General features: G+C 41.3%; 1 protein-coding gene across 3 annotated transcripts in view; it reads left to right on the forward strand.

Annotated features, from left to right (window-relative positions):
- Positions 1 to 317: 317 nt before the first annotated feature.
- LOC108673294 (polyamine-transporting ATPase 13A3) overlaps positions 318 to 14,812 on the forward strand; it is a 30,836-nt gene continuing 16,341 nt past the window's right edge. For 2 of the 3 annotated variants that reach the window (XM_018161095.2, XM_018161096.2), the window contains exons 1-2: positions 11,587 to 11,716; positions 12,253 to 12,361. In XM_018161095.2, the coding sequence (XP_018016584.1) occupies positions 12,284 to 12,361 (78 nt within the window). In that variant the 5' untranslated portion in view covers positions 11,587 to 11,716; positions 12,253 to 12,283. Of the gene's footprint in view, positions 348 to 8,974; positions 9,099 to 11,586; positions 11,717 to 12,252; positions 12,362 to 14,812 lie in introns of those variants that run through there. The other variant, XM_047882990.1, reaches the window with a different exon arrangement.

Consider the following 14,812-nt stretch of genomic DNA (forward strand, 5'->3'; position numbering starts at 1 on the left):
AGCGAATCTTAAGCACGACTCTCTGGACGATACTATCGTCATCCTTTATACCATCGTCATCCTTCCTTATAACATAAAATTCCATATGATTAGTATCAATATTTCCATCCCTGGATTGGAAATAAAATTATTTACTTTGTCAATTGATTCATCCATTGTCTCCGACTTAACGTTGCTGAAAAAAAAACATTGAAAGCATTTAAATTGATTTTCAAAAGAGAATTTAAATTGAACTCACTGGAAGTCTGGAACGTCCTGAAGCGCCAGCTTCAATTTGCCGTTTTCCTCCCTCAGCCGTGCCACGGGAGGATGAATACCAGTATCTGGTCAAATGCTCATTTGTTGAGGTAAGTCATTCATTGATTGCGTTCTTGTAATAAATTCATTCTTTGTCCATTTTTCATTTGTTACTTTTTTACTATGGATTTTTCTCCAATGTCACGATATTGGCTTATGGCCAAACCTCATCAGGCAAGACATACAGCATGGGCACAAACCGAGCTACCGAAGACTAAAGAGCTAGACACAATTAATACAGGCCCGTAATTGCTAATTTAGACTAACGTAGCGAGAGTAAACAAAGGTGGCTACACGGAACAGCTAGTATCTCAATTTTCTCAGTGGTACGTCACCCGGGCTAGTGGAGATGATAGAGTCCTAGGCGAAGCTGAGGGCGGTCTGGCTGTTGCCGTTGGTTGCAGTACACTTCACAGAGTCGAGGATGCTACGTGAATTCTTCTACGCAATCGTTGCTTCGGCAGTCGTCGAAAACACGAGGATGAAATAAGTCTCTTCTGTGCAGGACGTTCGTCGCTGAGCACGAATAGGAAATAAGTCTCTTCTGAGCAGGACGTTCGTCGATAAACACGAGGATGAAATAGTCTTCTGTGCTGGACGTTCGTCGATGAACATGAATAGGAAATAAGTCTTTTCTGTGCAGGACGTTCATCGATAAACACTAATAGGAAATAAGTCAAGTCTCTTCTGGGCAGGAAGTTCGCCGATAAACACGAATAGGAAATAAGTCTCTTCTGTGCATGACGTTCGCTCCTGGAACAAGGGAAAAAATCTATACCGTAGTGGCTAGTCCTCGAATTACTGCACCGACCATCAGCTTGGTCACACCACTACGGCCGGATGCCTCAACCTCCAGCACTGAACTTGATTGATTCTGACAGCGCTTCGGGCCGCCCGCTTCCTAGACTAGCCTCCTCGCACTGACTGCTCTGCTCTTATATCCGCCGCCGGTATCGCGCACGCGTACCAAACTGCTCAGCTCCTCACCCTAAATTTGAATTCTATACTCCTACCCTCTTATATTATTCTCTTTTCCTAATTCCTAATCATCCTATCAAGAACCCTAAAAAAAATAATGTCGGCTAACCTACAGTATTTTTTATATATTCCAATTATATTCAGTTAATTAACGACGTTTCCATCACCATTGTTTTCTCGTACATGGTTCGTTGAGCTGTTATGTACTGGTACGGCGTAAAGTTGTATGGCGATTGCTAGCGTTTTTGTGGTTCGTAGTGTAGGATTTAGGACGAGCGCCCCCACGGGGACCGGACGAGGATTCCCCACCACGACCTGCCGTGGCTTCAAGAGACACACGACCAGTCGGCACCCCACCGGTTCCACGGCCATTACAGTTAGCCGATATCTCACCATTTCGTTTTCCAAGTGTTACACTTCGTAGATAGGAACACAAATGCAGGAGGTCTTGTCCAAGTGTGTGTAACACTTTTTTTAACCAACGTCGTGAGTTGGAACACGATCTCACCTCGAGAGCTACCGATGCGCACAAGGCACATACGTAAGCTTGAATGCCCGAGTAGGGAACAGACATCCAATATATGCCTTCCAGAGTAGGCATAGGACGATCCTCGACCGACTCCTGGAACTAATTAGAGACCAGTTTCTGTCACAAACTCCGCCCTATTTTGACCATCTGATCTCTAATCACAACCCAGTTATCTGCGATTTATGATTTAGTGAACAATTCTTTCTTACGAAGGGAATATTGAAATCTTTCACGTTGCTAAAGGGTCAAAATAATCATGTTGGCCTCAAACTGAATCAAAGAGGTGGCATCTAAGCGTTTCATAGATAACAATCTTTTGTTAGTGCAATTGGAAACAGCTGTATAGGCATATGAATTCTCTTGGAAACAAAGTCATTGTTTGGTGTATCCGATTTCCGAACGAGGTTCCTCACTCTGATGATATGAAAGGTTTTCCGTCTCCAACGTTCTCTAAGTTTCACGGGAAGTTTGCTCACTAAGCTCATTATTTGCTTGGGATTCTGTAGCTGATAGTTCATTGCTAGAGGCGGTAAGTAGGACGTCGATACAAGATTCATCGCTGGAGGCGGTAAGTTTGAGTAGACTTCACCTAATTATCAGTTCTGGGGCCGTATTATCAAAAGTTCGTAAGAACGCAAAATCGTCTTATGAGAGGCGTAAGTGCTGACTTGACGTAACTCTAGAGGTGGTATTATCAAAACATTGGCGCGGGAACCTACGTAACGTAACTGTACGCCTGCTCGGATATGTCGTAAGTGGAGTTCCACATACAGTTCCGATCGATGTTGACGCTTCCGATCGACCTTGACGCTTCCGATCGACCTGTCGATTTTGTTGATGCTTCTGGAACGCGTTGTGGCCCGACAGCTGAACAGCCATCTTCAGCAGTCCGGTTTCGTTCCTCGCCTCAGTCAGCATACCGTTATCTCCACTCGACGGAAAGCGCTGTGCTAAAGGCGCTTCCAGACATCTTGAGGGCGAGCAGTAGACCGCGGCGACATTGTGGCATTACCTTCACGCGACCTGTCGGCCGCGTGTGACACGGTCGACCACGCCACTTTATTGCGTCGACTTGACGTATCAATCGGCCTGCGCGGCACAGTGCTAATGTGGTTCGAGTCCTATCTAGGCAAAAGATTCCAACGCGTAAAGGCCCGTTTACAATAGTGGCAACGACATGCGCTTTGAGTTGTTTGCTGCAGTGCCTCACCGCGCACAACCGTTCACACAACTTTTGTACACGGTAGTTCGAGACCGCGCGCTTTGAACACTAGTTGCCTCCTAGACGTCAATGAGGATGGTGTTACCGAATTTGAGCTGTGGGCCATTGTTGTCGGGTGGGCTGCGGTCCGTCATTCTTCGCACTATGCCAGTTGTAATTGAGAACTTAGCATAGGCATCATAATTAGAGAAGTAGCACATTCAAAAAGATACAGTTTATAAAAAATATAGTCTATTCTTAAATAAAAAGCTCCAATATTCGTACCGATATTACATCATCCCTTGAAATCGCTAAACGGTATTCATAAATTGTCAGGAGTTGCTAAAATCACATAAACCAAACACGTCATGTAAAAATAACTTATCATTTGTATTGCGATTTTTGTACTCCTTTGACCGAACACTACATAGGCATTCATGCTCTCTATAAAGATCAATTAGGCCAGTGGTTCCCAAAGTGGGCGATATCGCCCCCCTAGGGGCGGTGGAAAGATTTTGGGGGGCGGTAAGGAAGAAGAAGGCGGTAGGGGGGCGATAAGGGGGCGATAGTCCGAAGTCGAAGTCAGAATTTCGAACGTTTGTTTGAGCATATGACGAACGCAGCATATGACTCCCAGCGATGGTTTTGTCACCCAGATCTGTTTTTTAACCTCTCCTGTGTTTACGTCTCAGACAAATTAACGGCCGGTCTCACGACCAATTTCCAAATTCGATGATCAAGGAATATCTCTCAAACTAGTGAACTTAACTCGATGAAACTTAGTACCTACACGTATTCATTGGGACCTGGCGATAATGTTTACCGGGTAGCTCGTGAAAATTGTTTGAATTTTGCCATCGTTTGTTTTTGCCTGAGTTATATGGCAATACGGGCCTAAATTCACAGTTATCAAGTAATTTCTTCAAAACTACTGAACAGATTCGAACGAAATTTTGAATTTGCAGTCCTAACTACCGAACGGTAATGTTTAGCTCCTGAAAATTTTTTCGATTGTGCCTTCGTTGCGAGTTTTTTTTTTTCATTTCCCTTTCATTAGTGATTCAAACAGCAATACGTGTTTAAATTCACAGTAATCAATAAATTTTTCCAAACTGCTGAACAGATTTGAGCGAAATTTAGTATTTAAATACTTAACCTCAGCTACGGTGATGTTTAGCTCGTTAAAGTTTTTTCGTTTTGCCTTTGTTAGCGAGTTCTACGGCTATACCTGTAGAAAGACCGGCCTGTAGAAAAGCCGGTCGTTCCTCCTATATCTGTATAACTCGCGAACGAAAGCAAAATAAAAATTGTCACCAGCTAAACATCAGAGTTGAGAGAGAGGTTAGGTAATTATATACAAAGTTTCCATGAAATCTGTTCAGTAGTTTAGAAGAAATTTCTTGATCGCCGCGAATTTAAGTGATAAATTACCCGGCGATACGGGCCGAATATAAGGAAGTGTGAAATCAAGAATGACGGTGAAATAAAAAAAAACTCGCAAACTAAGGTAAAATCGAAAAAACTTTTATAAGCTAAAAATTATATACCGTTTGGTAGTTATGCATGTATATTCAAAATTTCGTTCAAATCTGTTCAATATTTGGAAGAAATTCTTTGATCACTGCGAATTTCGGCAAGTTTCGCAATATACGCGTAACTCACGAATGAAGGTGAAATTAAAAAAAAAAGTTACGAGCTAACATCACCGTTTGGTTTTGATGAATACGTGTTCCAAGTTTCATAGAGCTGCGTTCATTAGTTTGGGAGATCTTACTTGATAATTGAATTTGGAGATTGGTCGTGAGACCGGCTACAAGTCCGGCGTAAATTCGCCCGAGACGTCCTAGGTTTCTAGTGCTGAAACAGTTAAAACAACTGAAAAACACATTGGTTCACTAAATGGGGTTCTACTTGTGAAATACACCTTTGTGTTTAGCCTTTCTCTTTTAGAAATGCAGCGTACTAAATTTCAAGAAAGAGGCGTATGTCTGTGGGGGGCGATAGAAATTCACTAGGGAGCCAAAGGGGGCGCCAGCCTGAAAAAGTTTGGGAACCACTGAATTAGGCTCTCTACTAGAGAGTGACTCCAAACGAGAGTGGTGTTAGTCGACATTTGGAGTGCCGGACCAGCGTACACTATCAACCTTACTAGACCACAGACATCTATCTACTAACTAAGAATTTCAAAGAAAATAATAGTCCACAAAATTCATATCTTTGTAGAAAACGTTTCGGAGACCAGCTCCATAGTCAGTTCGTAGAATCTAGAATCATAAATTGATACATTGAAACCATAGAACGAATTGAATTTCTTTAATTAATATATAGATTTTTAATTTTATTTAAATTTTTAATTCAATTTAAATTCTTAGTTAATTTGCGATTTAAGCATACAAGTGATATCAATTCTTTAATAGCTATCTACTAAGTGCCGCTCTTGTGTTTCACGAGGCATGGCCCCTGTCAATCGCTAGCTCGTCAATCGGTCAAGAAGCGCATGCAGAGGCTGCAAAGCGCCTCTGCATGCGCTTTGAGGCACTTGACTCTCGTGTGTTGCCCCTAGTGTGAACGGGCCTTTAGATGCGGGAATTCCTCTTCTACGCCATCGTTGGTCAATGGTCACGTGCGGCGTACCACAGGGATCAGTTCTCGGCCTGATCCTCTTCCTGTTATATACTGTCGACGTATTGCATGTAATCGATTCACATAGTTTGCATCCACATATGCTCACCGACGACACCCAAATTCATGGCTACCGTGCACCGGCTGACGTCGGAGCGTTGCAGGAACGAATGTCTGTCTGCTTGGGCGCCGTCTCAGACTGGATGCGTTCCAACCGACTCCAGTTAAATGCCTCAAAAACAGACATTATTTGGTTTGCGACTGCTCGGCGCCAGCATCAGCTTCCGGCTAACCATGTTCGCGTGTGCAACGAGTTCGTAAGGCCTGCGGCCGCAGTTAACACCCTGGGAATTCTTCCATTCGAGGCCCTCGCGGTGGCGCTCGTTCTGACCAGATTAGACTAAGGTAATGCCATACTTTATTGAACTTCCGACCACGGAATTTAACAAAGTACAATCCGTAATGAACGATGCTGCTCGACTCGTGTGCAATAAGCGCAAATTCGATAATGTGATGCAGATAATCATACGCACAGACCTAGAATTTTGGCAACAAAATTACAAAAGTCATCTGCTCTGCCAGCCTTCGTATCTCGTCGAAAATAACCTTCACGGTTCGTGGGATGATGCCGGCGTCATCCACGCTCCCCCCTCCGTGGTAAAGGTCTTTACCGACCCGGATGGCCCGTACGCATACGTTGAAGCCGTCAAGGGCTGACCAAACATGCACACCTCACCTTTCTCCCACTCGAGGACCTCTAATGATGAATCGGAAAGGTGGTTAACTCGGATAATGTCAGGGTACGGCAGGAGCTTCATACGGCAAAAAAAACGTACGTTTCCTTGTCAAGTGCAAGACTCGGGCACTATTCAAATGTTAGTAATGTACAACTCGTTTCTTGTTCAATGCTAACCGTTCTCTGCTCCCTACTCCCTACCATTATTTACTAAACACTATATAAACTACTTCAGTCGTCAAGCACTATATTCATCATAGTCTGTCTACTTGCACTTATTGGAATGTCGGTTGTATTTTAAAATCCCAATAATAATTTTTAGACTCCTGCGTCTCGAAATAATTTTCTCGAAATGAACCGGGACAGACGAAACGAGACGAGAAAATTCCGGGAAAAAAATAACGGGACAGAGGGTAAAATTTGTCCCGGAATAAACGTATGAACCGAGACAAGACTTCTGTCCCGGACTTTAAAACTTGTGTCCCGGTAAATTATGAACCGGGACGAGACNTCACATAATCTACACGGTATTTGTTCAACTATCTTACTTTTAAGATTAGATATTACCCTATCTTCATTCTGCATAGCTATCAATCTAGTTGTCGAAATGCCCGAAAAGAATGGCACACACTCGATACATGAATCGGTCTCTGACAGGTCATCTGAATCAGAATTATCAGACCTTACGTCTAAAACACCAGCAAAACACACTGTCATCGCATGAATACAACGAGAACATGAAATTAGATCTACAATTTGTTTACAGTCTACATCAAATGAAGTCAAATCGGTTCTAACACTTAAGCAAAATGTCCTGAAATCAACAGTCACCTTGTTTAAAATCAAGAAATTAGATCCTAAAATACAACAATACGGCAATTCTGAGCTCTTTACAATCGCAAATGGTACTGCATGAGGAAAATTTTTATCGGAAATCGTCAATTTTAGTTCCACATACCCTAGCACATTAGTCGTTACTCCTGTCTCTTATACACATCTAGATGTGTATAAGAGACAGCGTCTCGGTATCGTCCCGGAATTCCAACGGAAGGCTGAAAATTGTCCCGGTTTTTATTGCGAACCGGGACAGAGCCTGTTGTCTCGTCTCGTCTCGTCTCGGATTAAAAAAAATACCAAACGCAGGAGTCTATAATTTATTGCAACTCTTTACTTATGTAATAATTCGCTTGGGTTTTCTACATCAGCTTTGGCACATCACAGGAAATAGATGACGAGTTCCCACATCATCTTAATTACAGCACAAGGCATGACGGTAATACAACTTGCTTAACTACATCATTCAAATTCCTACCTTTCCTGTTCAGGCCTCACCAAAACTTCATTCTGAAACTCAAATCTCGGATAACTAATGTTGGGTTTTGCGGCCTTCTGGAAACAACCTTTTAACTTTGGATCACTCTTCTGCATGCGTATCATCTCAGTTGTACTAATATTATGAACATCAATTTGAACGGGCCTGCTGTTCTGCCAAGTAGCACGGGAGCGCAGCCGTGCACCACCAATTTTGTGCACCAATAAGCCCTGAATCGAACGCCTTGGATCTCTCCGGACATCCCCCAATCAGCCGTGAACCACTCGGCTTTGTCTTCCTCCGGCCTCGCATAGAACCTGCCGTGCACCACCAGGCCGCGGATCGAATCTGACTTCCGGGCATCGTTAAATTACGTAAATTTACGTTCACCGCATCTGAGGTAGGCTTGCAGCTCATTGGCTCGCTGGTTTACATCCATGAAGGGGTTTGGTCCCTGTGGCTTTCAGCAAGTAATCATGTTGGCTAATTTGCTCTGCAGCATGCTTGCGCACTGGGTGAAGTATGACAATTATTCTGGTGTTCGGCAATGCTGGGTTATTTCAGTCGTCCCTCTGAGGTTAGGTTTCAGATAGCATAGTTATGTTTCAAAATTTATCGTCCTTCGACAAGTGGACGTTCGACCGAGGGCTGGTTCGACCCACGGGCTAGATACGGACGGCTTGAAGTGTTGAAGGCTACGTTCCGGAAGGCAGGAATCATGATGGTCCATTACATCCAGGGCAGTGGTGGTCATCGGCAGGCAACCCAAGTAGCACTTGTAGGTTCTGCCTCCCTATGCTTTTGACCTCTCGTCTGAACATGACACGCGTATTCAGTATTGTTTACCCTGCCCGAGCTTCGTTCATTTGCTAACCATTCGTCTCCACAAGCACATTTGGCTCCTTTCACGTTTCCTGCCAAAACATCAAATGGCAAGTTGGGCAGGCAAATGGCATCTACACGTCCTGACAAGAAGACCGACTTCAAATATTTTAGCCTTGTGTGCAAAAACTTTTCTACCATCAGCAAATTTCAAACATACTTTGTTCAAGTTATCTATCTTATCTTTATCCACAAGCTCAGTACGTATACGCACAGATGTGGACCCTGTGTCTCTTAGAACACGGACATCCTTCCCATTGCAAAAGCAAAGCATAAGCGGTAAATTGTCACAAAAATTATAAAAAAATTAATTATTTTTTTTAGACCAACAATGTTTCGCGTAGTTTCCTCTACCACCACATTTATAACAACTGGTAGACTTATCGAGCTTTGCATCAGTGTTTTTCCTTCCGGCAGAATCCATCGCCAGGCTGCTCACTCCAAAACGACACATTTTTGCTATGTGGCCAGACTTGCCACATACATATCAGGATCTCTCAACTGACGATTTGGCAGCACATGAGGATTGACACAATGAAAGGTTAGTAGATCTTCCCGTTGATTTTCCATGAATTGCTTGGTATTTATCTGCCAGCGTAATGACTTCATCCAGAGGCAGAACAAAAATATTACTTTCCTTCAGATATTCCGCCAGAGGCTTTTCCACGCAATGTAATATCTGATCTTTCACGATCATATGCCTCAAGTTCTCGAATGATGTCCCCACATTAGCCAAAGATTCCATTTTCGATAAATTCTCCTTTAGGAATGGAACAAATTGTGAGAATGACTCTTCTGATTGTCTTGCTTGGTGAAATCTTCGTTGGTAGTCATAAATGGTGAAGCCAAAACTACGAATAATGAGATCCTTCACTTGTGAATACGTGAGATCGGCTGGTAATGTATCTAGGAATATGCCGACCTTAATACTAGTGAATCCATTCATTATAGAGCTGGTATCGCAATATGTTCGGGCCAATTATTGGCTTCCTTCACCTTGTGGAATGTTCGCAAATAAACTGCCACGTCTTCACCTTCCTTGTATGGATTAAGCTTAATTAAGGAATTGGTAGATGAAGACAAGGATGAACTTTGAGGTGCACTGGCTTCCAATCTTAATTTTTCCAGTTCCAATTCTGTCATCTTGATTTCATGCTCTCGCTTCTTCTCTTCCCGACTCTGTAACCTGGACTCTCTATCCAAGTCTTCTTGTCTCCTCCTCTCTTCTTTAGCACAACGTTCTTCCTCTTTCGCAGAGCGTTCCTCTTCCCGTCTGATCCTTTCTGAAACATACTTCTGTAATGCGGCTCCACTATAACCAAGGCTGCGACCATCTTCAATGAACTGAGATTCACTCATTGTTAGGGGCAAAGTGCAACACCTAAGTCACGTGATCCAGATTTAATTTCACCAACCACAGCTGACACGCATACTGACCACCATTCGTAATAATTCGCTTGGGTTCTCTACATCAGCTTTGGCACATCACAGGAGATAGATCACGAGTTCCCACATTATCTTTATTACAGCAGCAATCAGTATGTACAAATATAACATGGATCAGAAGGAGACTTCCGACGAGGATGAGATTGTAAAGTCAACAACCTTAATATCTAAAATAACTCGTCCCTAGTAAGTTCCGGTCCGCAATAAAGTTACATCCGTAATGTCGGGATAACCGCTATTTTGTAGTATAAATGACTAAATCCTTACAACTTACACCATTATTAGACTAAACCTCCAACACCCCCACCTGCAATTGCACTGGATGCCAGCTGTGCAATGAAGCAGAAACTGTAGTGCTCTCTGGTCAAACCATGAGTGAAGTTATTAATAATGATTATAATAATAGCGCTTTCAGCGTATATTAGGCAGTAGGCCTGTCGCCGATTCTTAACATCGCAGAATATTTACAGCTTGTCGCGGCCTCTAACGCGCAACTCATTGCTCCAATTCTGCTGTGCTTAAAAGCCCGGCCTCCTTGCCGACTCTGACCAGGAACTGGCGCACAGAGCTGGGATCGAACCCGCGCCTCTCTGCGCCAATATTGGTATCTGAACTTTATATTGAACGTTAAATCACGGATCACTCGACGAAGTAGTGGTAAATAATGCTAGCCTTCGAAGATAATTTATAAATTAATGAAAACTAACATTCTGCCAAAACAGACACTATAATGCACAGAAAAACTTACGCTATGAATTATTTTGATCTCATTTACTAATACTTTTTCGTAAATTTAATCTTATTTGCTTTTACTTAATAAATCATGATAACGTGACATGGCGAACTGCAGTGCACTTCATGATCATTTATACAAGCTTTAGACGAAAATAATCCCTAAAATTAAAAAATACTTGAATGAAAGCCAAGTAGTAAAATTGAAATTTATCAGAAAATAATAATTATTGAACTGTGGCATGATTTCAATGATAAGAAATTTAAGAATAGAATTTACAATTGGTAACGACATTATTGACACTTGAATTGTTTACACTGTAAAAGGAGGGATCACTCCGACTCTAAAACTGTAATACATCCTATTATAAACAATTAAATATAAACTATAACCAAGTGTATTCCTTAAAACGAAATAGGGACAAATCTATTATATATATGAGTACACATATATAAAAGAATTCCAGTAACATGTCATTCGATCTATCAACGCCATTTGCAGAATTGCTTAACTCTGATAATTTAAATCGATGAATTGTCTGGTCATTAATCGCCATCGTGGCGATTAATGACCACAGTAAAAGATAATGCGAAAATCACAAATAATGCTAAATCAGTTATAATGCATTCTCTGGTAAATTATAATACGTGTTTTAGCAGGAAAATTCTGCCCTCTAATACTAACATATATATTTATAAATATTTATATACGATATCTGCTGCTTGCAGATCAGCGGTGCTCATCTCTATCATGTCGAGATATTTCTTATCAGTGGCTGATGTTACGATAATACTCTTATCAGCTTGACTAGATAAACGAAGCCTCTGCAGTTGATGTAGTCTCTTCTCTATAGTGGTTTAGTTCAGGTGACACAACCAAATTCATTATCACGTTTGATGAAGTCATTTTGTATCAGTAAACAATCAATTATGGTGATGTCGACGCTGACATAATCAAATTTGAGTTTATCATTCATTGAGGTCAGTTGCAAAGAATAGCGCAAAAAGGATTCAAGCTTTCACCTACAAATCAAAGCGGCACAATACTGCGAAAGGGGGAGGATCTTTTCATCTCCCAGCTTACAAATCCCTCGTAGTTTCTTTCCGCAGTATCACTTTTTTTCTTTCACACATATTGATATTCGGTTTACAGGAATTTTGTATATTTCAAAATGCTTTCGCGCAAATAATCTCGTTTAATATTTTTCGCATACGTTGACAGGGATATTGCTCCATGAAAACTAACAGGATTTTTGTCAATGAAGGATATTCAATAAATTTATTAGTTTCGGTTCTTTTCCGTTATGAGATTTCGGTCTCTTTTGTATTACACGTAACGCGCGTTCAGAACTTGTCTTAGCTTATACAAATGTATTGCTCATGCTTTATCATTTAAGTTTCTGTTCCATACTTCTAATCTATGCAGAGGAAAGAAGAAGTTAGAGAAATAATCGGTTTCTTTTATTTTGATGCAAGCGAAGAATTCCACGATTAAATTTTGCGGTCGTTGATGGCAGGGAGCAAGTGTTCCTGCAACAGCTGTTGACCATGGCGTGGCTGGGGCTGAACTGCTGCGGGAATGAACAAGAGCCGGAAAAGCTTAACCGCGGCACCAACGACGAAATCGTGAGTAATTAAAAAGGGTTGAAAATGCTCGACCAACTCACTAAAGAAAGGAATCGTGAGCAATTAAAAAGGGTTGAAAATGCTCGACCAACTCACTAAAGAAAGGGATCGTTAGTAACTGAAAAGGGTTGAAAATGCTCGACCAACTCACTAAAGAAAGGAATCGTGAGTAATTAAAAAGGGTTGAAAATGCTCGACTAACTCACTAGAGAAAGGGATCGTGAGTAACTGAAAAGGGTTGAAAATGCTCGACCAACTCACTAAAGAAAGGAATCGTGAGTAATTAAAAAGGGTTAAAAATGCTCGACTAACTCACTAGAGAAAGGGATCGTGAGTAATTAAAAAGGGTTGAAAATGCTCGACCAACTCACTAAAGAAAGGGATCGTGAGTAATTAAGAAAGGTTGAAAATGCTCGACCAACTTACTAAAGATAGAAATCGTGAGTAATTAAAGCGAGCCAAAAAATACTAGATCAAGCCACCAACGATGAAATCAAAAGGACCTAAAGGGAGCTGTCATTTGCTCCCACGCCATATTTAAATCTACTCTTTTTTTAGCTGCAAAAGTGATCATCCACATGGAAAAGACTACCATCGACGATTAAATCGTGAGTTATCAAAAAGATTCGGGAATGCATGACTAAGTCAAAAATTACTGAATCATAGAAGGAAGTAAAAAAATCTGTCTGGCGGCCAACAAAATTTCCTAATAAAGTTTGCGAGATAAAGACGCTTGTCTAGATTTAGCTGTGGGATTTTTGAACTTAATAGATAGTTACAATAGATAGCTACATTTACTTTAACATATGCTGGATATATTCGCCATATCAATAGCGATAACAAGTAAATATTTTTAGCATGAAATTCACAGAAACTGTGATGTCAGAGTTTTGTTCCGTGAAGAAGCGGTAACTTGGTAAGCGGTAAGCGGGTAACTAATCTTGGTAAGCGGATAACTAATTGGTCGACTCGACAAGACTAGTAATAATAGCCGAGTGTACAAGCCTGACTTTAATTGGCCGACTTGGCAAGCCTGACTCAAACTGGTCAACTTTGCGAGCTTGACAGTCAAATTGGTGAACTTGGCAAGCCTGACTGTCAAATTGGTCGACTTGGACGACCAAAGCTCTTGAATCGCACCGTTATCGTACAGATTAACGCTCGGCTCCGAGCTAATCAAAATAGCGATAGCGCAACTAACGTTTCTTCCAGGAAATAGATTTTTCTTACAAATACTGTTAGAGAGAGATATATGCCCTATTTTATCTCATAATATAAGTTAAATTTTTTTACAAATAATGCATGGAATTGTGAGTGCGCTTTACATGAAAAATAAGGAGCAGCGGAAAAATTAATGCAAGATGAACACAGGGTATGAATGCACGAAACGCCCATCAGGTAGTTCGACACAGGCTTAGGATTTAGAATTCCAATCCTATCTGTCATTATAAATAACGCAAAATAAGTTTGCGTTATGCACAATACTACTGACACAAAAACATGATGATGAGTATAACCGCAGACAAACACGTTCGCCGATCTAACGTCAACTGTACCAGCGAATAAATAAATATATAACATCAACTGTACCAGTGAATGAATTAAGTGAATAACGTCAACTGTACCTTGAGAATAAATCTGGCGCTGCGTGCATCAACTCCCAACGCTTTGAGTGCGAACATCACGCTTCAATGGTCTTAATGGTCTCAGTTGTTAATTCAATCAAATTTCCGTTATATATCTTCAATCTTAAGTACACCGCAATCCCTTTGCCAGGGATTTAAGGGAAATTATTTTCTGTCAATATCTGTTTCTAGATAACCTAAGCATGTCTGAAAAACGTTTCAAACAAAGTGATGCGATTAACTGTTGTTTTTCCTTAACACCATGCGGTACACCAACATACTGTATCTTGTGCGCCGTATGTCGCGTGGAGCTACCGCATTCTCTTAACAAAGAATTTTTAGCACTTCTGCGGGACTAAGGAATACATTAGTTACAGACCCAGCTACGACAATTTGTGATCCAAAACCAATAATAGACCTCATTTTGATAAACCAGCTTTTGATACGAGTATTTAATGGCGCTTACTTTGAACAAATTCTGTTTTCAGTGGCATTCGAGGGAATTAGGTTAATACTTGGCCAACTGAGTGTAACTCTAATTATCCAGCCTTTGCTACGAATAACTATGACGACAGCAAATCTTTCAATGAATAAAATGCTAAAATAAAGTGAAAGGTAAGTTCTTGGTATTTCACTTCAGCCAAGCTAACTGCAAAAAGGCAGCACGCAATTCCTTTTTTTTCACCTCAAGGTTTTACTTTTTTGTTGGTCAATTGAATTTTCATTCATTCATGTTAATGGCGCGTCAAGAAACCGTAAAAACTATTATGGACAGAATTCACGTCCGCGTAATCTTTGAAGACGTTTTGCGGAACATGAGTGACGA

Source organism: Hyalella azteca, unplaced genomic scaffold (assembly GCF_000764305.2).
Source record: "Hyalella azteca isolate HAZT.00-mixed unplaced genomic scaffold, Hazt_2.0.2 contig11760, whole genome shotgun sequence".
Classification (NCBI taxonomy): domain Eukaryota; kingdom Metazoa; phylum Arthropoda; class Malacostraca; order Amphipoda; family Hyalellidae; genus Hyalella; species Hyalella azteca.